The 24,506-nt window shown below is 37.8% G+C and overlaps 2 protein-coding genes across 21 annotated transcripts in view; one reads left to right on the forward strand and one right to left on the reverse strand.

The window, feature by feature from the left end:
* Positions 1 to 7,260, forward strand: part of camk2d2 (calcium/calmodulin-dependent protein kinase (CaM kinase) II delta 2) — a 45,813-nt gene extending 38,553 nt beyond the window's left edge. For 4 of the 12 annotated variants that reach the window (XM_008417209.3, XM_008417223.3, XM_008417215.3 and 1 more), the window contains 8 exons: positions 192 to 236; positions 1,227 to 1,275; positions 1,637 to 1,735; positions 2,191 to 2,211; positions 2,618 to 2,693; positions 2,795 to 2,889; positions 4,478 to 4,706; positions 6,341 to 7,260. In XM_008417209.3, coding sequence (XP_008415431.1) covers positions 192 to 236; positions 1,227 to 1,275; positions 1,637 to 1,735; positions 2,191 to 2,211; positions 2,618 to 2,693; positions 2,795 to 2,889; positions 4,478 to 4,706; positions 6,341 to 6,344 — 618 coding nt within the window. In that variant the 3' untranslated portion in view covers positions 6,345 to 7,260. Of the gene's footprint in view, positions 1 to 191; positions 237 to 1,226; positions 1,276 to 1,636; positions 1,736 to 2,190; positions 2,212 to 2,617; positions 2,694 to 2,794; positions 2,890 to 4,477; positions 4,711 to 6,340 lie in introns of those variants that run through there. The other 8 variants (XM_017305019.2, XM_017305022.2, XM_008417253.3 and 5 more) reach the window with 4 other exon arrangements.
* Positions 7,261 to 10,087: 2,827 nt separating this feature from the next.
* ank2a (ankyrin 2a, neuronal) overlaps positions 10,088 to 24,506 on the reverse strand; it is a 79,010-nt gene continuing 64,591 nt past the window's right edge. For all 9 annotated transcript variants that reach the window (XM_081608896.1, XM_081608894.1, XM_008417070.3 and 6 more), the window contains 6 exons: positions 14,491 to 16,059; positions 13,953 to 14,042; positions 13,498 to 13,581; positions 13,204 to 13,359; positions 12,628 to 12,783; positions 10,088 to 11,826 (listed from right to left, as the gene is read on the reverse strand). In XM_081608896.1, the coding sequence (XP_081465022.1) occupies positions 11,812 to 11,826; positions 12,628 to 12,783; positions 13,204 to 13,359; positions 13,498 to 13,581; positions 13,953 to 14,042; positions 14,491 to 16,059 (2,070 nt within the window). In that variant the 3' untranslated portion in view covers positions 10,088 to 11,811. The remainder of the gene's footprint in view (positions 11,827 to 12,627; positions 12,784 to 13,203; positions 13,360 to 13,497; positions 13,582 to 13,952; positions 14,043 to 14,490; positions 16,060 to 24,506) is intronic.

The raw sequence follows: 24,506 nt of genomic DNA on the forward strand, positions 1-24,506 counted from the left end.
CACAAAAAAGACAATGATGTCATAGGCAGGCAGACAGACAGACATACATACAGTGATGCTTAACACAGGCCATAGTTTTAAATTTCAAAAATATACACAAAAAATATACACAAAAACATTTTCCTGGACAATGTCTGTGCCATTTATTGTTACCCGTTTGCTCATACTCTTCATTCTCTTGTTCTCCTTAGGAGCCACAGACAACTGTGATCCACAACCCTGTAGATGGAAATAAGGTACAACAAGAAAATCTCAATGTCCATCAATATACAAAAACAGCTGAATTTAAACCCTAACCAATTTATTTTATTTTTTTTGGCTAATCCAATTCACGGTCAAAAAATAAGGACCTATCCAGTCCTAAGTTGATTTAATACACCAGAGCTGGGAAAGGTCTTTGGCTCAGTTTACTGGGTTGGGGTTTCTAAAATTTGGATAAAGTGGCAAATGTTTAACAGATGCTTCTGTAAGCTGCAGCTCCAGAGCCTCACTCAACTTTTCAGACCCCATCCTCTTGCATGGGCAAGTCTAGAAATGTTTCATGGGGAAACACAGACGGTAAAGGGATGTAACACATAAATGACTTATCACAGAGTAATAATTAAATGGCAAGAATTTTGTGAGTTATATCTGCTATATTATATCTACAGTGATTGTATTTTGCTAACAAAAACTGGATTAGACAAAACATTCAGCCAGTTATTTTTTTTCCCCATTAGTCTCCATTGGATTCCAAATTACTACAATGGTGAATTTTAATTGTCATAATTTAACACTAGATAAGCAATAAAAAAATTTCAACCAGCCACATTTACTTAATAAAGCGACAGTGAAAGGCTTTAATTGTATTCAGTACTGCTTACTTATAAATAGGAATTCCTCCAGAATATTCCACAGTAATATGGTATTTTTACTTACTAAAGAAATTCAAATTAATTTAAGCAAAAATAAAATGAAAGTTATAACAAAGGTTCAATTTGATTGAGTCTTTGTGTAGCTCAAACTGGTGATATGTGAAAATTGATGAGGGGTCTTTTATTTATTTTTCTAACCCAACAAGCCCATGCTTTGACCTAACTTCAGTCCCAGACAGAATGAACCCAACATTTGGGTTAAAAAAAAAACAATCCAGCAGTTACAAATTTTATTTATTTTTTTGCCTTCTTCTTTACCAAAGGCACTCTGACCTACTCGGTTAGAAAAAAATATATCTTTTTTTTCTTCAGGAATCCATTGAAAGTGCCAACACCACCATTGAGGATGAAGATGTAAAAGGTAGGAGAGGCTCTCGCCACACACCAGTTATTACAGTCGCTGCTCAGACTAATCAATCCTCAGTTGGGGTTTCTGATTGTGTTGCCACACAGTTAGCGGAAAGGTAACAAATGCAATTGGGTATTTGGAAAGAGGAAATGTTGTTCTTTTAAAAATTGCATGCATCTCTTTTTAACATTTATGTTTTTAGTATAATTTAACCCCTCCGCCCCCCTCACCTTTTTTTCTTCTTTCTCGTCATTTTATCTCCTCTGTAAATTCCTTTCCTGATCAAACATGTTTGTCTTCGTCATACCCACCACTCAAACACACAAACACTGGACACAAAATTGCACTCTCATCACTCATGCAATCTTGTCAGCCCTCCGTTTGGGCAGCTTAGTGAGCGGGGTCTTGAGTTCAAAGAGTCGCTCCTCACAGATGTCTGACTCGGGACAGACTCCCACCTCCTCAGTTCAGAGTAAGTCCCCTCTGCAAAAGGGGAGATGCCCTGTTTCATTTATCTTTGTAGGATCATGACCTCTCTGTTTGAAGTGTCTCAGATCCTGTGACCATTTCAAGTTTCATAGTCTGTAGTTTTGCATAAATAAATATATAAGTACTTCTCATACCCCATCACTTTAAATAAGATCCTCTTGTTGCTCCTAAATATTTGCTCCTTGAATCCAGTTTAATGAAATCACTTCTTTATTCTGTTCTTTTGTTCTTAATTTAAAACTCTGCCTTGTACTTCATGTTTTTCCTTCATTTAACTTTAGTCCCGTGTACATTGCTCACTTAATTATGCACTCATACATTAAGTATTGTTGTTCATGTGTGAAGGAAATGAAGCTTGAGGACTAACCTACATGCACTTTTTGTTGTAACATGTCTCTTTTGTTGCACAATTTAAGTAATTTTTTCAATATCCCCCAGCCTGCACCAATAACAATAAAGGTAATTGTTAATATTACTTAGTTACAGCTAGTTTTGTAGTAATTACATTGCATCTGAGCATTGGTTTGTATGTCTATTTTGAGCTTTGTTGGGTGAAAGAAATCCCGTCATCCTGCATTTTTTTCCCCTGCCTGATGTCACTATTAGTCATGGGAGGCTTTCTTCTTTTCTATCTTCAGATTTAAAACATAAATTATTATAAATAATATAAATACTGAAACATTTTAGGACTTTTTTTGAGCCTTCCATTTCTAATACCTGTTTTGAAATCTTGCAAACGTGTAGACTAGAACTCATTTAATGCTATTCGATGCCAAATTGTCTATCTGCACTAAGACATTACTTGCTTAAAAAAGTTACTTGATTGCCATTTTTTTTAACATTTCTTTCTTTTTTCTTGTTATAGCTCGTAAACAGGAAATTATAAAAGTTACTGAGCAGCTGATTGAGTCTATAAATAATGGAGACTTTGAAGCTTATGCGTAAGTTCACATTTTGCATATGCACAGTAATATTTAACCGTTCGTAATCAGCTGCCTCCTCCGATTTCTGATGACGGACTCCCTTTTTTTTTACACAACAGGAAGATTTGTGATCCTGGTTTGACGTCCTTCGAGCCTGAGGCCCTGGGTAATCTGGTGGAAGGACACGACTTCCATCGCTTCTACTTTGAGAATGGTGTGTTCAAGGCAAATAAGAAAAAAAAAAAAAAAAAAACATTGGCTGTAATTATTAAAATTTTTCTACAGAACACAAATTGGTGGCTTCTACTACAAATTAAAGGTAATTTGTAAAAGTTGCAATGTTTTTCTTTGTCACCAGTGACATCCACTGCAGTACAGAACACCACGTTTCTACATCTAACATGAACAATGGAGAAAAATTAGAAGTCAGTTTTGTTTCCATCAAATTATTGGACTTCTGCCGATGGTCATTGGGTTTTCAGACAAAGAGATAAATTACTGTGGTGGCTTACATTAGTGAGATGTAAGCTATTGCACAAGTTCTCGTAACAAATTCCAATGTGGAGAGCTTTCTTTGTTTGTAATTGGGATGGAACTGAAAAAAATTACACACTCAAAGCACTTGTTTGAATTAGTCTTGTAAACATAACAGAAATAGAAAGAAACAAAAAGTACCAAAAGATGACAAGAAGCCTGTAAACAAAAATTAAAGAGAAGTTGGATTTTCTTTTTACTTTTTCACTCTTGTAAATATTCTCAACCCTAAAACAACAGCTTTCCTTTTTTAGTGTTTCTTTTCTGGTCACTTAAGTGTATACCTAATGTAAACTGTGTACAATGGTACATATTAGTGAAAGCAATGGGATCGTGCAGTAAATACATCCCAATGTTCTTAGAACTCATAACGTTTTTAAGGAAGCCAGTGTAAACTGAAACATGAGGTTGTTCTGTTTGACTTTATTTTTTATCTTGCTCCCAAACCTTTAGCCTCTATACGCATACACTCAGATTTTTGCTGCATTTTAATTAAATTAAGATCATAAAAAAGTAAGTGCATAATGCTTAGGGAGATTTCTTTTGAAGCGCAAACCGTGCTAAAAATTCACTGCCAGTGTCCTGCTTCACGCTTTTAAAGAAAGTAATTCAGGTTAGCTGTAAATAGGTTCCTCGATTGCCCAGTTTTGCTGCTCAAACTGGAGCAGCATGAAGGAGCTACTGATAGTTTTTGCAAAAGCAAGCAGATTACCTAAAAATAGCCAAGCAACTAACACTTATAATACATCTTTCCATTTTACTTTAAATTAATAGTTAAGGTGGTTCCACTACAAAATGTGCAGGAGAGGATGCAACTGACAAAAGTATAAATTCCGGATGTTTGTATGGCATCAGTTGGGTGTTCAATATCAATATTTAGTCTGATCAGTTTGCTGTTTGTGTTTGCTCCCACTCTGCAAGGGCATGAACTAACCTTGGAGCAAAAAACTCACTCATGAATAATGACTGCCGTAAATGGCAGAATGTTCTCAGCCCGGGTAAAAATAGTTCAGATAAACCAGATATGTCCCAGAAACCTCAATCACTTGGCAAGCCCCTGTTTGTCCGCTCTCCAGCATCAACATATGGAGACTTGGGTTCCTCACGCACTACTAGCTTGTACTACAAGGAAGAAACAGTGTATTGCTTTTGGTGTAATTCAAATTGGTTTTAGATCATTATAATGGATTACCTGTAAGTGACGGGGGGAAAAGTGGATTTCCACATTACTTACTCACCGGGTTTTCTTTGTAATCTCTCATTCACAGCGCTGTCTAAAGGAAATAAGCCGGTGCACACTATCCTCCTGAACCCACACGTGCATCTCATTGGGGAAAACGCTGCATGCATTGCTTATATCCGGCTGACCCAGTACATGGACGGGAGTGGCATGCCGCGCACCATGCAGTCCGAAGAGACCCGTGTGTGGCAACGTCGTGATGGAAAGTGGCAGAACATTCACTTCCATCGCTCAGGCTCACCCAGCATCCCCTCTCAGTAAGAGGCCATAAGAAATCGATAAGCAAGATTCTTGCTTTGGCTAAAGGCACACATACCAATTCAAAGAATACAATTCATGCAATAAATGATCATCCTAATTCATCCTAAAAAGGGTGGATGTATGTATAAACAGTGTATATTTTAGCCAATATTTCATTTTAGAAATGTGTTAGGGTTCCTTAGGAAACTTTTTCATTGGTTTGCACTTAGTTCATAATGAATAAAGATTTAACTGAGCCACTAAAATTATCTTCCGCATTCCTAGGGTACGTAGGACTTTAAGTCAGATGCTCTGTATAGTTTCCCCAACCTGTACAGAGCATAGAGTGGTGCAGAGTCGCCTCTTTGCCTCGTGTTGCTGTACACTGAACTCTGCTGGCTAAAGGAAGGCTAAGCATATTTCCCTCGCAAATTGGAAAGACACATTCAAATGCAATTCGAGTTGCAAAATAATTGCTAAATTTAGTCGGGGTTGTTTTATTGAAGTTTGGATGTAATCAGACATATAATAATAATAATAAATGAATACATGTAACAATATTAACATGCATGTTATATTAATCAGCAGTCAGAATAGTTGTTGCTATTCTGTTTATGCTTAAAAGATGTTAGATATTGTATTTTGTTTTTAAAAATTTCTAATAATATAATGACACCATGCAACTATTAGTTTTACTAAAGGTTATCATATCTTGAAAATGTCATTTTGGTCCAATTTTTCTCAGAGAAACCTTTGATTTTGCATTGAAGGACACAAAAGGCCAACATGATCACTTCCACTGTCAGTTGTGTTAGCAGCACCAATTGTAAAACTCTAAATGCCTTAAAGTCATGACTTTTAGCAATGTTGCATGAAGCATTCAAAAAACATGATATGACTTGACAGAAGTATGGAAATGGGAGCATATTTATATAACCCTGTCATTTAAAAAAAGAAAAAAAACTGTAAGGAAAAAATGACAGTAATAATTATGTAATTTTATATAGGGTGATGCCTCTGCTCTATGACTAAGAGTCATAATTTATCTTCTACATCTTTGTTGGCGCCCTTATTGAATTTTGAGCTTAGGTTTAATGGAATAAATCTGTCACTTTCCTGTTTGGAAATCCAACTTTTGATATGTTCTTCATGTAAATACAGTGCCTATAGATGAAAACATTGTTGTTTTTCTGTTTCTGTGTCTTTATGAAAGAACACAGCAAACTGAAAAAGTAAAAATTATTGGACCTTTTGATTCGTGGCATCAAGTGGGTCTGAGGCCACTCCTGATTTACCAATATGTGAAGATATTTATTGGGTTCAATAACTGCCTAATGAAGTTGCCAATAAAATTTAGATTTTGTGTTGAATTTGGATAAAATCCATGATACATTAGTTTTGTAATGTATCAAGGTATAACCTTTGGTATGCCAAAGGTTATACCAAACCTTTGGTATAAATGTTTGGTATAACCTTTATACCAAACTTTATCCCTAAAATGGCTGTGCAGCTGTCAACTGATCAATATTATTTATGTCTCCGCACTTGATGGCTGTATTTATAAATCTACACCATATTTTCAGTGTAGTTATTGTGGAACAGTGAATGATTTATGCTCTTTAAGTCCTATATTTTTTGTCTTTTCTTACAGTTAATGGAATATCAGTGTGTGAAAAAAAAAATCTAGTGGAGCAGTCAACTAGCCAACCCTCCTGACAGCTCTTTAGACCTTTGACCCTTCCATAAGGACGTGACGTCGCACAGGATACAAGCATTATTACATTTTACTGTTATGGTATTTTCTGAACAGACAATATCCAAACCCACCACTGGGTGGCAGCACACTGTATTTGGACATTATGAAAAACATATTGAGAACATTTTGTTTTTCCTTTTTGGTTTGTTTTTTAAACGTTTTTGGTATGCATTTTAAATATGAAACGAGATGTTTAAAAATTCCTCTACTGTAACCTCTCCTGAAGATTAGTTCTGTATTTTTACGTGTATTTCTGTGTGTGCAACTCGAAAACCATTTGGGAGATCAGAATGTTCAAAAATTGAGCTTGCTTTAGTTCTGGTGATGTATATACAACGTGATTGTTGATGAAAAGAAAACAAACAAAAACAAACACCAAATCTGCTACTCTTGCTATCAGAAGACTTGAGAATTTCTGTAAAATCAAGTTTATGAGCTACATTTCTGTTTGCTATGAGCTGTCATACTGTTTAAATTGTCAGATTTCAATCTATAGTACTAATTTAAATGTAAAGAAAAGCAGAGTAGCTTACACTTTGCATTGAGATATGTTTGCCTTTATATCAGTAAAATAAGAAATAAGAGAATGTAGCATATATGTAACATATGAAAATCCGAGATTTATTGTGTAGTGCATGGAGGGGGTGGGGGGTGTTACCATGAGTAAGATCATATGAAACTAAAAATATCTGCTGTTTTAATTTGTCAGTCACTGACTTGTTTGCATTTGTTATTGTTGTGCATCAGTCCTGTCCCAAACTGTTTCTAATGTCCTCCAGTGTCACGAAAGTGTTGTAAAATAATAATAATAATAATTTAAAAAAAACATCTTATCTAAACCTCATGTTGAACAGGAGGGAAATAAAACGTTGGCTGCCGAAGTACCCCTTACATTTTGTATAAAAAAAAAAAAAATTAACGGAAACAAACACAAGATAATTTTTCACAGTTTGTACTTGTATCGTGTGCCTGTGTGTCGGCTTTCTGTTGTCATTCTGCTGTCATACCTGCGTGTTGCTTAGCCAGCTGCAGAGAGAGGATTCGTATGATAAAGACACAGAAAAGGCCCTGGCATCTAACTTCAGTCGCATCAAGTGACGACCTGATGACACTGGAGGGAAAATGTGGGGTGAATAGTCGGACGGCCTTGGAAGCTGGGATGTCTTCTATGTGGAGCAGAGCTTCGGCTGGCTGTGTGTCACCATGGCAGAACAATGACGGTGTCTTTGTTGTCCACATTGTTTGCTGTCTCCAACTGGTTTCTTTTCTTTTTCGAAAGGGAAAAGATAAGCGTTTCATTTGACAAAAAGTATGATGTCAGTGCATTGCACTACTCCTTACATGGTGTGTACCTGTTGCCAGCATGGCAATGGATGGCTTAACATGTTTAAGAAATAAATATATCAGCTAAAAAGTGTGATGAAAAATGGGTTTTAACTCATGTCTGTGTGGCTGGTTGATTGGCTTTTCTGCTGTAGAGCTACTGTTGTGTATGACCTTAGTGTGGAAAATGCGTGCGTTCTTTGATTTAGATCTATATACTCTATGTATACCCTTGAATTTTAAATATACAGATGTTGAGAATGAGAACAGCTGTGTATCTGTTACAACTGAGTTTAACTTGATATTCTTTATTTATCTCAAGATATGGTAATCAAGCAACATTACCAGTCAAAGGTTGATTTACACTCATTGGCATAGATGTCATTGAATTGGGGCTTTTAATGTTGCATTTAAGCCATTCTGATCTTCCAAATTAAATGATTTAAGCTCTTCCTGTTTTAAAGGTGTCATTGTCTCAAACAACAATGAATTTTGTAAACAACAATTTTGTTCACAATATTTAATTTACGGCTTTTCTCTAATCCACAAAGTGTCCAATCTGTTGATGCAGGCTCAATTATACAGGAACCTTTGTTAATGTTTGGTTCATTAACTAGCTTTGTCTTATCCATGTGGTTTTTGTAGTTAATAACAAGCTTCTGGAAGTTGGTCAGGATGTTCAGCACCAACCCAGGAATCACCAAGTATTACGCCCATCGTGAACCAAAAGATGCATGAATGCCAGTGTTTATAATTACGTCATGTTAATATCACCATAGATTTGTGAGAGCTAAGAAAGAATTCCTTTCTTTAAAATAAACACATCCAAATGTTAAAGCCTAATTACAAAAACATGTGGTCACAGGGCTGCTTGTGTATTTATATCAACTTTATATTTATATTTATATTAACTTACTTGAGCCTGTATCTGTAACTTTTGTCTCTTTGTGAATCGGAGAAAGTCAACAAATTCGAACTAGTGCGCCTGACTGTTTTTAAAATCTATTAAAGGTGTATTCTGTGTAATCATTCCCCCTTTAAAAAGAACAGGTACAATTATTTGATTTGGGAGATCTGAATGTTTACATAGTTGAGCTTGCTTTCAGATAAGTGTCTGTAAACTCCAGATTGGTACTGTAATGTAACCATTATTATGAGAAAACTGGCTTTAGTTTGAAATATTGTCATGATAATAAATTTTTTTTCCCCCCAAACTGCCAGTTGGCTCCTCTGTAATAACAGGTCTTTAATTTCATTCATTTTAAATATTTCTGAGTTGGAGCTTAACATTTTATGAAATTACAGTTATTAAATCAAAACATTTATCGCATAGTCATGAATGTGTTTACATCTGTTCTGTGAATAACATTTTTAGTTCTTATTCGTGGCACATTTCCATAAAATATAAAAGTATATCAAACACTTTTAAAATTATTTCCTACATTTCTCTCTGAAATTCTAACTTTTGGGCTAAATCCTAACCGATGGTGACCCATTTGTTTCTTATTCTAGTTAATAAGTTTGTTAGCTTCTCCTTATCTTTTTTAATTTACCACATATTTTAAACATGGTTAAGATCTGAGAATGTGCAATAGACTCAGAATTCATGATCCACTTTGTTATTCAGTCATCCTGCAAAAATGTAATTTTCAAACTGAGTCTGTGTTGCCAGAAGAAGTAGGTCTTGAAATATGTTTTGATTCTACCCCTTATTCATGGCTGCGTTCTTAGCCAGAAATGCGAGTAAGTTCACTCATCTTTTCTTGATAAATTGGGCTCCAGGCGGACAACTCATTAAAAAACATATCTTTTTGAGTCTTTTGATGCAAGTATGTTATCAGAACAGAAATAAAAGCCGCACAGTTTACAAATGCTCGAACTCCAACATGCTCTGAACACTGAACAACTTGTTTTCTAGTTTCTCATTCCTTTACAGTTTTTGCCGATTCTATTACACCTGACATAAAAAAAATCTGCCATAAATTCATTGTGAGCTTTAGTATTTTCCGTCTGTGGAGTGGCGTCTATCTGCAGGGATTCAAAGCCGTGGTACACCCCAACTATGTCGCCAGTCAACTTTTATTCCATCGCTAAACCTTAAAGCATATTTGGACTTTGTGAACCTGATGCTGAAACTCGTTTAATGGCCACGAGAGGGCAGTATAACTTTTATCCTGCACTTAATCCTTTAAACATGCCACAAAACCTATCAAAAACAGAAGAATCACTTTGCAACCATTAGTCTTAAAATATATCCATCATATAATGTGATGTAGTATAGATACCAAAGAGGATATCACAGAATCCACTGTACCAACATTGTATGTTTGTAGGTTTTTATTTTCTACCAGTCATAGATACACTGCAGCCATTTACTTTTAGTCCGTTTGAAATTTAATACAATAATTCATGCCCTTGTAGATAATTATATAATTATGAGCTGTATATGCACATAACTGTCATCAAAAAACAATGCTGTTTCAGTAAACTAAAAGCAAACCTGTCACAGTGAACTTCCACTATTTTGCATGTTTTCTTTAAATCACAACGTAAACAGTGAGAGTGATATACATGTCCCAGGTAAGCACAGTGACATCGTTCAGCCATCTTGTGTCATTTCATCGTCCTCCACACCCCACAACCCTCTGCAACGAAACTGCCCCTTTACTGTTCCCTTATGGCCTGTGCACAAAAAGCGTGGAAGGGTTCCCACCTGACATTCAGGAGTGCAAAAGCGGTTTTATGTAAAATAAACAAACACACACTCATCCACTCAATTAAATATTTTCTCAATGAAAAAAAGAAAAAAAAAAGAGCTAATAAAGCTTTTACATTAAATGGTTCAGCAAATACCTGGGTATGCTCCACAGAAACGTGTGAATGTTTTTCTTTTCCTGATGGATATACCTGAAATTTAAATAGCTTTTGAAGTGGTGATGCTTGCAAAACTCTAGTGAAACCAGTCACCACTGCTGCAGCTTGATCAGCACACATTCATCATCCAAAGCTCATGAGTCAAGATCAGAAAGCCAAGGAACAAATGTAATTACACATAAAAAGACACACTGAGGAAAGAAAAAGAAGTATGAAAGACAGTCCACAGAGCGGCAAAGCAGTCAAAGCCGGGATCTCACTGACACGTGTTGATTAGCCATGCCAGTTTTACTTCACGTGAGTGATTATTAATTCCTAGGCTACAGATGTCAGCTATTTTCATATAATAGATAATACATGTTTCTGGCTACTAAAGACGAGAGTACACATAGTCTACACGAAACACGACAGCAGCAGTTACATTTTGTGTCAGCACAGTCTGTTTTTCTGTTTGTGACATCCTGACCACCTGAGTCAAGGAAAAAAAAATGAAAAGGACTCAAGCTGTTGGTGAAAGAACCATGTTAGGGCCAGAGTGATGTAAATTATATATTTTTTGTTTAATTCTGAACCCTTATGAAGACATCAGTAGCTGAATTTATTTTAAGTTATTCTTTACCTTAGATTGTATTCCTCTGTTTTTATCATGTGTTTTCCTATTGCTCTTCCACGTGTTTAAAGCAAAACTACGACAACCTGGACATTAAGAATAATTCAATAAGGAAACAGAAGGCTTTCTTTGGTCATAAAAAGGCAAAGCAACTTCAGATAATAACGTAAAAAATCATGGTTTGATAACGTCAAAAAAAAAGAAAAAAAAAAAAAAGAAAAAATTTGGAAAACAAAAATTAATCTTCCAGGACTGAAATGGGAAGACTGTGGTGTCTCTGAGGTGCACACTGGGATTGCATGTGGCTAATGCATAGGATTAGCAGGGACTTTAGCGTGGACAGAGCTGGGAATCTGGGGAGAGAGTTAGTCATTCAGTTGCTCTTCCACCTCTGTTTTGTCTTTACTGTTGTCCTCATTTTCATGGCAGCAGTTAAAAACCTGGTGGAGTTGCTACTATTGATCACAGGCAACTGATCTTTTCCTGGGTCCTCCAATTGCGGAATGAGGATGTCTTCGTGCTGCCCGGATCCTTCCACCACCGTTTGTGGGTTGAACCTTTACGCATGTGGGCCCTTAAGACAGAATAAGAAAATGCTAAATATAAGTGCTAACAGGTACATTTAATTATTACAGTGGGAAGAACACTCAAATTGAGGTATTTTCAGCATCAGTGAGGTGTTGAAAGATAAAATTGAAAGAACCAGAGAAATGGAAATGTTTTTCTGTCTAATGCTTTTCAGTTTCCGATCCTTCTTCTGTAATAAAACAATGTGGATTTGGATATATCTGCAACTCAGTATCAGCTATATCAGTTACACCATGAGTGTGTGACCTTGCCTCTATCTGCTCCTACTACCAATAATTAATAACTGCTGAGAGTAGATTAGCTCAACAATAGTTTTACATGCTTTTATTAGGATGTTTTATGATATAGTTCAGGCCAAAACTTCACAAAACAACAGAAAAGTTGATAAAGTTCTGGAAAAGCCAAATCACTTAAAATAGTAAATCACTTAAAAATGAAAATTGATTGGGCAATCTCTCGACTACAGGACTGAGCTCAGTGTTTTTTGATTGTGTTTTCAAGTTGAGCTTAAGAATTTGTCATTTTTTTGATGTTTTTTTTTTTTAACCATCCATTGCTAAAACTGACCTATTTGTTCAGGATTGCACAGGGCCTAATGCCATGGTTTTGTCAGCACAGTCCGTTTTTCTGTTTGTGACATCCTGACCACCTGTGACCCTTGCCATGTGACCCTTCATGGGTCACATGGCAAGATGCACGGTATTGCTTGTCAAGGTTGCTATTTCATCACAGATCAAAATAGTTTGCAAGATCTAATTTCAGGAATATCAAGAAGTTGTTTACAAACCTGTTTGGAATAATTTTGAGCTGATGGGAGCTTTGAGGCCGAAGACGGATCTCCCTGGGAAGTTGCTGTCCTTTCCCCTTCAACCACAGTTTTCTTATCTGATTCAACTTTTTCTTGCCTGGATGACAGGAAGCCTTCACTTTTTAAAAATGTGACCTAGGTGGGCATAAAATATTATCAGTATATTTACAATCTTTTGCAAACAATGCAAATGTCATATTATTATAATTATTGCATACAGTGCTGAGAAAAAACATTTGACCCCTTCCATATTTATCCTATTGTTTTTTTGTCACACTTAAATGTTTCAGATCATCAAACTAATTTCCATATATGACAAAGATAACCTTAATACACAAAACCAGCGTTTTAAAATTTTAATTTCCTTTATTGAAGACAAAAAGCTTGCCAAAATAAACTGTTCCTCATTTGAACCATTTACTACCCTCTCTCATGGGGCAATGTTAGTTTAAGTTCAGAAATATTTAAATGTGAAAACAAATCAAATAAACAAGAAATCTAAAAGGGGAAAAATACTTTTTCAGGGTACTTTATAGATATTGAGAGTACATGCACCTCTGTGTGGTCTCCAACACTTTTTAGTACGGTCCGCTTTACCGTCCTGGAGTAACCGTCTTCGTCTGCTACAGTCAAAGAGTCCTGAGAAGCTCCTTCTGATGGTATCTCTTCACCATCCACAGAAGCACACTTGCGGATTACTTTTCGTGTAACCTGAGTGAGGAAATTGTTTGCATGTCATAAAAGGCAACAGGATGACATCAAATCAACACTACACATTGAAACAGCTGTACAAAACCCTGTAGTGGATTAAAAAGGTTAAAAGTTAGAGAAAATGAAAACCAACTTTACCCTTTTGACAACTAAATGCCCATTTTCATCTCGGTACTTTTCTTCAGTCACGGACTGAGTAGGGAGGTGAGCTACTTCATCAACCTGTTTGAGAAACAGAACAATTGTCAATCAGAAAGGGCAGTTTGGTTCAGAACGAGTTTGTATATTCATCACCGCACTCGGCAACACATGGGGCAGAAACATAGTACTTGCATTTCAGGTTCATAAGAAAAGTTTGGGAAATTAGGGAAACGGCAACAAAACATTAAGGGTTATTCCGTCAAAAGAAATCGGCAAAGACGTGCTCACAGCAGAATAAAACACCTCCAAGACCTTCAGCCATCTGTGCAAACAAAGTGGAAGTTAAAGTCCTGAAACACACATGTTCATTCGTTTTATTTGGTAGAGAAAGACAGTAAAGTCAAGGTTTCCATGCCAAATCAGCGCATCATCAGCCATGCCTAATCGGATACCTTGATGAAAATTCTCCTTCGTATTATTCTGGTGGTCAGAAACTCCTCATCTGAACTTTCTGATATTGATCCAAATTCTGCAGAGTACTCCTGACCAAGCAATACAAATCTGTTCAGAATCAATTCATTTAGTCCCCTTTTTAAAGATTTTGTTTGTAGCAAAGCAAGCCGGGAGCGGAGTGGAATAATGCACTTTCCAGTGTGTTGGATGTTACACTGGGAAATATAACACAGCACTCGGAAAACAAAACAAAACAAACAAATTAAACATTTGGAAAAATGTCATGCTTGAAATTTTGAAAGAACAAATCATCACCAGGTGACATTGCTAAGTAAAGCTGCAGTGACACATGCTGAGTTAGGGTTTGTTAAATTGGAAATAAAATAAATGTGGTTCATAGCGAAATGTAGATTAAAATTTTCCAGCCAGAGGGTTAGCAGTCATTTCTTCATGAGGCAAATCTAATGAACATTATTACTCGGCTCTGGCAAAACAAAACAAAAAAAACTCGGATGATCTTTTTTACGCTCGTCTTACCCTTTGCAGAGACTTATCAGTATAGTAAGTTCCAGAAGGTAGAGAAGTTTTGCATAGAGAGAATTCTTCATCTGATGTCTCTGAGTGATGTAGTGATTCTCTGCTCTCTTCAAGTTCCTGATTGTACGACTCATGAACCAAAAGAGCATCTTCATAATCTTCACTTCCAGAAGACGGGAGCATTTTTTGCTTTGCCTTTTCCTGTGTCCCTGTGTCGAGCTGATGCTGAGCTGGACCTGCACTACCAATTGTCTCAGGTGCATCAAGTTCATTCTCTGACAAATCCGACACTACTTGTTTGCAGTCAAAAAAAGACTCCATGTCAGAATATTCCAGGTTTGGACTGTCCTTTCTGCACTGTGCTCCATCAGTAATTCTGAGAGGGGTCCTGGCATAGGTCCCCGAAGCAGAGGAGATCTCTGCAGCTTCTGGTGGGTTGGTGTACTCCTCATCAGAACCTGATGAGGAGGTTTCAGTTTTGAGTTTGAATGTAGGAGATTCAGGGGCAAAATATTCATACCCATTCTCATCAGAAAGTTTTTCTACACTCCTGGAAGAGGGGTAAGGTATCAGCTCATCAAAGCTGAAATGTCTCGAAGATGTAGATATGTCAGGAGTAAAATCAGACACAGGCTGGGTAGATATGGCTTTAGTGGAGGTTCCCTCCCATAAACGTTGATCTCGGTTAGTCTCGGCAGAGACATCTTCTGTTGTGCCCCTTGACTCTAAAGACTGTGTAGGTAGGCATTGTCCTTCGCCATTTGAATAGGTGTTTGTCATAAGGTTTTTCCTGTTGAACTCATTCAGATTTTTCTCAAGTGTGTCTCTCGATGAAGAAAATGTTTCAGTATGACTCTGAATACTTTGGCAAGACTGAAAGTGTCCAAAGCTTTGTTGTTGAGTTTCCTCACCAAATCTTTGATGGACTTCGGGGATTGACGGAGCTTCAGTTGGTGATGAATTTGATTCTTGATGAATGTCAGAGTCTGACTCAGACGCATCTTTTGTATCGAGACATTGTCCTACATTTGCAATACCTTCTGTAAGCTGTGGAACAGGAAACACACCGACTTTATCTATTTTTTCAGTAGGGTATTCCTCTTCAGGTGAAAGTTCCGCATATGTGTAAGCTTCTTTCTCCTCTGGGCTGCTATCAGAGGACTCTGATGCATTTGAATCAAGTTTTTCTGGTGATAACTTGAGTTTCATTTCCTTCAAATCATAAAACATCTGATCGAGCTGAGGAGATCCACATTTCTGTGATGTTGGGCTAGAGTTTGAGGACTTGATAAGTACAGAATCACAGTTTTCTTGTGATTCTAGAGTCTCAGAGTCTGACTCATTATATTCATATTTTCCCTGTGGAAAGCTACTTTGGCTGGTTGATGTAATGTCATATTTAGTGTTCACTACATCCAACACAGGTTCATCGTGGGATGTTGTCATTGCTGTGTTTGAATCATATGTCAACAAAAGTGTCTCTGCTTGCATGCCCTGAATTTGTCCCATATCAACATTGTTGTGTTTTGGGGCTTGAGCAATATCTGTCTTGAAAGTTGAAGATGATACCTGAAAGAAATAATACAATGGAACGGGGAAAAAATGCATAAATACTTTTTGAAGACCCTTTGGAAAGCAACACTCAAGCCAAAATGCTTTTTGTACTTGAAAGCGCAAGAGTTAAGCCTGTTAAAAATTTATTTGTAGCCCAACATGCATGAGTATTATGCATAAGATTATACCTTTGAACAGGAGAGCTTTTCTTACAGTGTTTTTCTGTCAGATTGGAGAGATCTGTTCTAGTATGATAGATGGTCACACAGTAGTTTAAGCAGACTCTATAAAAGGTTGCATAATACCATAGTTTTCCACATTACAGAAGGGCACAAATAAATTTATATTAAAATTAGAATGACTAGCAGTGATGAAGGGGATGATGAGTTTATATAACTTTTATATAAAGTTGTTTCCAAGAAGCAAAATATGTGCAATGATAAAATAGTTCTGATAGCGTCAGGATTGTCTGTTGAGGTTCTTATACTTCCCTGAAAGACAGAACAGCAGCTCCTTTTCAGCAGAGCTTTATACCCCTTCACTAACACACAAACACATGTTACCCAAATTGCATTATGTGAAACCAGAATAATTAATAAGCAATTTTTGTATTTTTGTGTCTTGAGGAAAGATCCTTTGTGAGATCAGATAGAAAGAGTAAGGCAGTTATCATTTGTGTCAGTGGAGAGGTATGCCTTGATAACACTGTGTGGATATATAGTTTAAATGTAATGTAAACATACACATTTCAGTCAAGAGCGAGTGTCACTCAACACATGCTTCCACTTGTTGCCACTTACAACCGTTACTGCAGTTAAGAAAGAATAGAATGAAAAAACTGAAGCTCATCTCAATTATTATGGGGTCATATGGGTTTAGATTAGTTTTGCTACATTGAAGAATCATCTCAATGTTTGAAAAGCAAACATGCGGCAATAAAGCCTTTACTTGTTAAATGCCCAAGAAGCATCAAAAGTAAGACTTTTTATAGCGCCACATTAATTTAAACATTTTGAAACCAACACTGCACTCATGAACAAGCAAGTGCTTGTGCTTTCTTACCAACACCAAGGGATCTTTTTGTTGTCTTTGAACATGGATTTCCTTTGAGGAGAAATCTTGAGGGAGAGGCTGTCCTAATAAGCACTCTAGATTCAAGCACTCTCCACACAAGGACGGTTTTTCACTCAGTCTTTTTTTGCTTGACCATGTACATCAAAGCCAGCATGAGGAAACCACTCCCTTGCTTTTACAGATGGCATGTGATTCAACTTGAAACTAAAGCAACCACTAACAAGTGACGTCAGTGAAACAACTTGTGTCAATATAAGAGTTCTGACAGCACATTGAAAAGTAGACTGATCATTACTGTTACAACCTGATAAATACCTGCAGGATGTTGCTACTGATGGCCACTACATAGCTTTGTGGTCGCTGCCACCAATTAGTAGTAGTAACTATTAGTATAACTCGCAAGAAATGACTCTCTCCATCACAGAATACCTACAATTTTTCTGGTTTATGTTATTATGAGGTTAGTGTTGAATAATTAATTGCCACACATTAAAAAACAGTAAATGTTTCACATGCTTATTTTCACACAAGTCTTTATATTAGTCTCACTTCCAATTTAAAGGACTTTTGTCTCACTGTATTGCTATTTCCCGCTACTTCACAATTGAATAAGCTTGTTCACACGAGAAATCATTGAAAACAAGGGCGGCGACAAACGTAAACAGTAACATGAGATTATATTCGTAATTCAGCCATGGTGCTCATCCTCTATCGGCTATCAGAGGAGAACTTGGCATCTTATTCGGATGTTGGAGTGATGAGCCCCTTATACCTGGGAGTGGCTGCGTTTTGGGGAATACATTCAAATGACACACAACTTTTTATGAACTGTGTAATGCTGTGAGAGCTCCGGTGGAGCCAGTTGCACATTGTCCGCATAAACATCTGACTGCATGCATCAAATTTGGGGAAGGATTTGTTTCTTAATTTTCAAAAACAGACTTGGTGACTTTTGGTGATCTTATTTGGAGACTTAAAAAAATTATAGGATAAAAGATTAAACATACCAAAATGGAGTTATTTTTGTGCCACCAACATGAGCATATAGTGACCAATCCAAGCACACAGTGAGGCTGATCTGAGAGCATATATCTATGTAAATGAACAGTAATTTGAGGTGTCTCCATTTAACTTTCACACAAGCTCATTGAAACGTGTTGTGGCACACACTAACCTCTGACCTCTAGTCTGCATGCCTTTTGCTCGCGCTCGACCCAGAAAATGCATTCACACTTCAGGTGTAAGTATATAAATCACGCCACCAGTATGATCTTTTTAATCTAATCAGAGTATTCCTTGAAAATGCTCTATTTGCTGGAATGAAAAATAACCAACAACAATCAAAAAATCAAAATACCAAACAACCAAAGTAAAAGAAACACTTGAATTTGGCAAGCTGGGAAAATTTTGTTAAGCATACAAATATTGTGAATTTTAGGCAATATTTTCAAGTTTTTTAAGCAACTATATAATATGTAAAATGTTTGTCTTATTAAGGAGTTTAGCTCCTTAATAAGACAAACCTATTTTTCCTATTTTTATTAGGAAACATAAATATAATATCAAAGATAAATATTTTATACTTTTACTGTCAACTTTTAGAGAAAAACGCATCTGAAAATACAAGTAGAGGTTTTTCATCAAGTCTGAAAATATGAAAATAGCTGAAGAAAAAGATTGATCTTCCTCCAAAAATCTACAGTAAAATCTAAAAATTGTTCAATATACAAAAAAGTTTGAAGAACTATACTAAATACTCTAGATTATTATATTTTCTTAAATTTGCTGCAGTATTATGACTTGCTTGTTGTGCAATCTTAATTTAGTATTTTCACAGAAACTCTGAAAAGCGAGCAAAGAAAGAGGTGCAACAAAACAGAGACATGATCATGCCAGCTAGCTGAGAACAGGTAAAAAAGAAGTAGGAGCATGCCAAAATACTATTGAGTGGACTTGTGTGGGACTTAAAGCACACTCGTCAAATGATTGTCTATTCATATTGATATATGTGCCAATCATCACTCTCAATACAAATTGGTAACTGCACACACTAAAATTTGTGGCACAAACAAAATGGCAGAAAACATTTTAAAAACTTGCATATAATAAATATTTTCAGAAGATGAAAAGGATTACATTCATTTAGCTAAACAATTTAAAAACTACAGAGACTGGGGAGGTACGGAGGTACAGTGAGAGCATGGTCCCACATAGAAAGGATCATGTAACTTTGAAATAAGAAGAATGTTGTTTTTTAAATGAGATTGTTGAAAAGAATAATACTTATCGTATGGATGAAAAGTTGAAGCAGATGCGGCAATGTTGAGGAATGGATGTGGGTAAGGAAAGGGATATCCTCCCTTCTCAATTTGGTTGTCATGAAAATCCACTGTAAATGTTTCAGGTTTGGTAGAATTAACCAGTGAAGAAAAAGTCAAAGAAATGCCTGAATATGTCATTGATGGGGAACACGAATCAGAACACGTTCTGCGTTTACAACTGTTATCCAGTTCAAAGTCTGACACAACTGATTGAGGGGACTCTCGTCTGTTGTCCTCAAAAAGACTTTTCAGACACATATCAGTGCCTTCCCAATCTGACAATGTAGATTCTGGTGTAAATGACCTGAGTCCTGTTAACTCCGCACTGCATTCAACATAACATCTGAAATCAGGAATTGGCGAATCTGAAGACACCAGCCTAAAGTCACTGCAAGATCCCATTGATTCAGGAGAATGTCTGCTCAACTTAGATAGCAAATCGTCCTCAGTTAGAGGGCTGGATAGCTCTTCTGCTTGGAAAGTAGATGAATCATCTTCTGAATACAACTCCCCGAGATCTGATAAAGGCTCTGATTGTGATTTAAAGGAAATACCTCGAACAACCTCTGCATATGTCAGAGGTCTCACTATAGAGAGCAGTGGAGAAGCAACTACACCCGATTGCTTAGACTGTGTAGGAAGTGAATCTGGTGAATCTGTTCGGTTGTCAACAAACATGTCATAGAGACCAAAGTCAGAGTCTTCCACGTCAGACAGTATAGACAGAGGTGACACTGGCCTATTTCCTGGGTACTGTAGATAATAGTTACAGTGCTGACCATGTGACTGACGGGATGTAAGAACAGGAGACCAAGTCTGAGCTTCACCAGCTGCTACAGATTCTGGTGAGGATGCTCTTAAATCGCCCAACCGGTCATTCAGCTGTGAAAAATCCAATTCAGAAGACAAAGAATCTGGGGACAAAGTTCTGCTGAATAACTTATCCAGTTCAAAGTCTGACACAACTGATTGAGGGGACTCTCGTCTGTTGTCCTGAAAAAGACTTTTCAGACACAAATCAGTGCCTTCCCAATCTGACAATGTAGATTCTGGTGTAAATGACCTGAGTCTTGTTAACTCCGCACTGCATTCAACATAACATCTGAAATCAGGAATTGGCGAATCTGAAGACACCAGCCTAAAGTCACTGCAAGATCCCATTGATTCAGGAGAATGTCTGCTTAACTCAGATAGCAAGTCGTCCTCAGTTAGAGGGCTGGATAGCTCTTCTGCTTGGAAAGTAGATGAATCATCTTCTGAATACAACTCCCCGAGATCCGATAAAGGCTCTGATTGTGATTTAAAGGAAATACCTTGAACAACCTCTGCATATGTCAGAGGTCTCACTATAGAAAGCAGTGGAGAAGCAACTACACCCGATTGCTTAGACTGTGTAGGAAGTGAATCTGGTGAATCTGTTCGGTTGTCAACAAACATGTCATAGAGACCAAAGTCAGAGTCTTCCACGTCAGACAGTATAGACAGAGGTGACACTGGCCTATTTCCTGGGTACTGTAGATAATAGTTACAGTGCTGACCATGTGACTGACGGAATGTAAGAACAGGAGACCAAGTCTGAGCTTCACCAGCTGCTATAGATTCTGGTGAGGATGCTCTTAAATCACCCAACCGGTCATTCAGCTGTGAAAAATCCAAATCAGAAGACAAAGAATCTGAGGATAAAGTTCTGCTGAATAACTTATCCAGTTCAAAGTCTGACACAACTGATTGAGGGGACTCTCGTCGGTTGTCCTCAAAAAGACTTTGCAGAAACAAATCAGTTCCATCCCAATCTGACAATGTAGATTCTGGTGTAATTGACCTGAGTCCTGTTAACTCCTCACTGCATTCAACATAACATCTGAAATCAGGAATTGGCGAATCTGAAGACGCCAGCCTAAAGTCACTGCAAGATCCCATTGATTCTGGAGAATGTCTGCTTAACTCAGATAGCAAATCGACCTCAGTTAGAGGGCTGGATAGCTCTTCTGCTTGGAAAGAAGATGAATCATCTTCTGAATACAACTCCATGAGATCTGATAAAGTCTCTGATTGTGATTTAAAGGAAATACCTCGAACAACCTCTGCATATGTCAGAGGTCTCACTATAGAAAGCAGTGGAGAAGCAACTACACCCGATTGCTTAGACTGTGTAGGAAGTGAATCTGGTGAATCTGTTCGGTTGTCAACAAACATGTCATAGAGACCAAAGTCAGAGTCTTCCACGTCAGACAGTATAGACAGAGGTGACACTGGCCTATTTCCTGGGTACTGTAGATAATAGTTACAGTGCTGACCATGTGACTGACGGAATGTAAGAACAGGAGACCAAGTCTGAGCTTCACCAGCTGCTATAGATTCTGGTGAGGATGCTCTTAAATCACCCAACCGGTCATTCAGCTGTGAAAAATCCAAATCAGAAGACAAAGAATCTGAGGATAAAGTTCTGCTGAATAACTTATCCAGTTCAAAGTCTGACACAACTGATTGAGGGGACTCTCGTCGGTTGTCCTCAAAAAGACTTTGCAGAAACAAATCAGTTCCATCCCAATCTGACAATGTAGATTCTGGTGTAATTGACCTGAGTCCTGTTAACTCCTCACTGCATTCAACATAACATCTGAAATCAGGAATTGGCGAATCTGAAGACGCCAGCCTAAAGTCACTGCAAGATCCCATTGATTCTGGAGAATGTCTGCTTAACTCAGATAGCAAATCGACCTCAGTTAGAGGGCTGGATAGCTCTTCTGCTTGGAAAGAAGATGAATCATCTTCTGAATACAACTCCATGAGATCTGATAAAGTCTCTGATTGTGATTTAAAGGAAATACCTCGAACAACCTCTGCATATGTCAGAGGTCTCACTATAGAGAGCAGTGGAGAAGCAACTACACCCGATTGCTTAGACTGTGTAGGAAGTGAATCTGGTGAATCTGTTCGGTTGTCAACAAACATGTCATAGAGACCAAAGTCAGAGTCTTCCACGTCAGACAGTATAGACAGAGGTGACACTGGCCTATTTCCTGGGTACTGTAGATAATAGTTACAGTGCTGACCATGTGACTGACGGAATGTAAGAACAGGAGACCAAGTCTGAGCTTCACCAGCTGCTATAGATTCTGGTGAGGATGCTCTTAAATCACCCAACCGGTCATTCAGCTGTGAAAAATCCAAATCAGAAGACAAAGAATCTGAGGATAAAGTTCTGCTGAATAACTTATCCAGTTCAAAGTCTGACACAACTGATTGAGGGTACTCTCGTCGGTTGTCCTCAAAAAGACTTTGCAGAAACAAATCAGTTCCATCCCAATCTGACAATGTAGATTCTGGTGTAATTGACCTGAGTCCTGTTAACTCCTCACTGCATTCAACATAACATCTGAAATCAGGAATTGGCGAATCTGAAGACGCCAGCCTAAAGTCACTGCAAGATCCCATTGATTCTGGAGAATGTCTGCTTAACTCAGATAGCAAATCGACCTCAGTTAGAGGGCTGGATAGCTCTTCTGCTTGGAAAGAAGATGAATCATCTTCTGAATACAACTCCATGAGATCCGATAAAGGCTCTGATTGTGATTTAAAGGAAATACCTCGAACAACCTCTGCATATGTCAGAGGTCTCACTATAGAGAGCAGTTGAGTAGCAACTACACCCGATTGCTTAGACTGTGTAGGAAGTGAATCTGGTGAATCTGTTCGGTTGTCAACAAACATGTCATAGAGACCAAAGTCAGAGTCTTCCACGTCAGACAGTATAGACAGAGGTGACACTGGCCTTTTTCCTGGGTACTGTAGATAATAGTTACAGTGCTGACCATGTGACTGACGGGATGTAAGAACAGGAGACCAAGTCTGAGCTTCACCAGCTGCTACAGATTCTGGTGAGGATGCTCTTAAATCGCCCAACCGGTCATTCAGCTGTGAAAAATCCAATTCAGAAGACAAAGAATCTGGGGACAAAGTTCTGCTGAATAACTTATCCAGTTCAAAGTCTGACACAACTGATTGAGGGGACTCTCGTCTGTTGTCCTCAAAAAGACTTTTCAGACACAAATCAGTGCCTTCCCAATCTGACAATGTAGATTCTGGTGTAAATGACCTGAGTCTTGTTAACTCCGCACTGCATTCAACATAACATCTGAAATCAGGAATTGGCGAATCTGAAGACACCAGCCTAAAGTCACTGCAAGATCCCATTGATTCAGGAGAATGTCTGCTTAACTCAGATAGCAAATCGTCCTCATTTAGAGGGCTGGATAGCTCTTCTGCTTGGAAAGAAGATGAATCATCTTCTGAATACAACTCCCCGAGATCCGATAAAGGCTCTGATTGTGATTTAAAGGAAATACCTCGAACAACCTCTGCATATGTCAGAGGTCTCACTATAGAGAGCAGTTGAGTAGCAACTACACCCGATTGCTTAGACTGTGTAGGAAGTGAATCTGGTGAATCTGTTCGGTTGTCAACAAACATGTCATAGAGACCAAAGTCAGAGTCTTCCACGTCAGACAGTATAGACAGAGGTGACACTGGCCTATTTCCTGGGTACTGTAGATAATAGTTACAGTGCTGACCATGTGACTGACGGGATGTAAGAACAGGAGACCAAGTCTGAGCTTCACCAGCTGCTACAGATTCTGGTGAGGATGCTCTTAAATCGCCCAACCGGTCATTCAGCTGTGAAAAATCCAATTCAGAAGACAAAGAATCTGGGGACAAAGTTCTGCTGAATAACTTATCCAGTTCAAAGTCTGACACAACTGATTGAGGGGACTCTCGTCTGTTGTCCTCAAAAAGACTTTTCAGACACAAATCAGTGCCTTCCCAATCTGACAATGTAGATTCTGGTGTAATTGACCTGAGTCTTGTTAACTCCGCACTGCATTCAACATAACATCTGAAATCAGGAATTGGCGAATCTGAAGACACCAGCCTAAAGTCACTGCAAGATCCCATTGATTCAGGAGAATGTCTGCTTAACTCAGATAGCAAATCGTCCTCAGTTAGAGGGCTGGATAGCTCTTCTGCTTGGAAAGTAGATGAATCATCTTCTGAATACAACTCCCC

This window comes from Poecilia reticulata, chromosome 1, assembly GCF_904066995.2.
Source record: "Poecilia reticulata chromosome 1, P_reticulata-male-v2, whole genome shotgun sequence".
Lineage (NCBI taxonomy): Eukaryota > Metazoa > Chordata > Actinopteri > Cyprinodontiformes > Poeciliidae > Poecilia > Poecilia reticulata.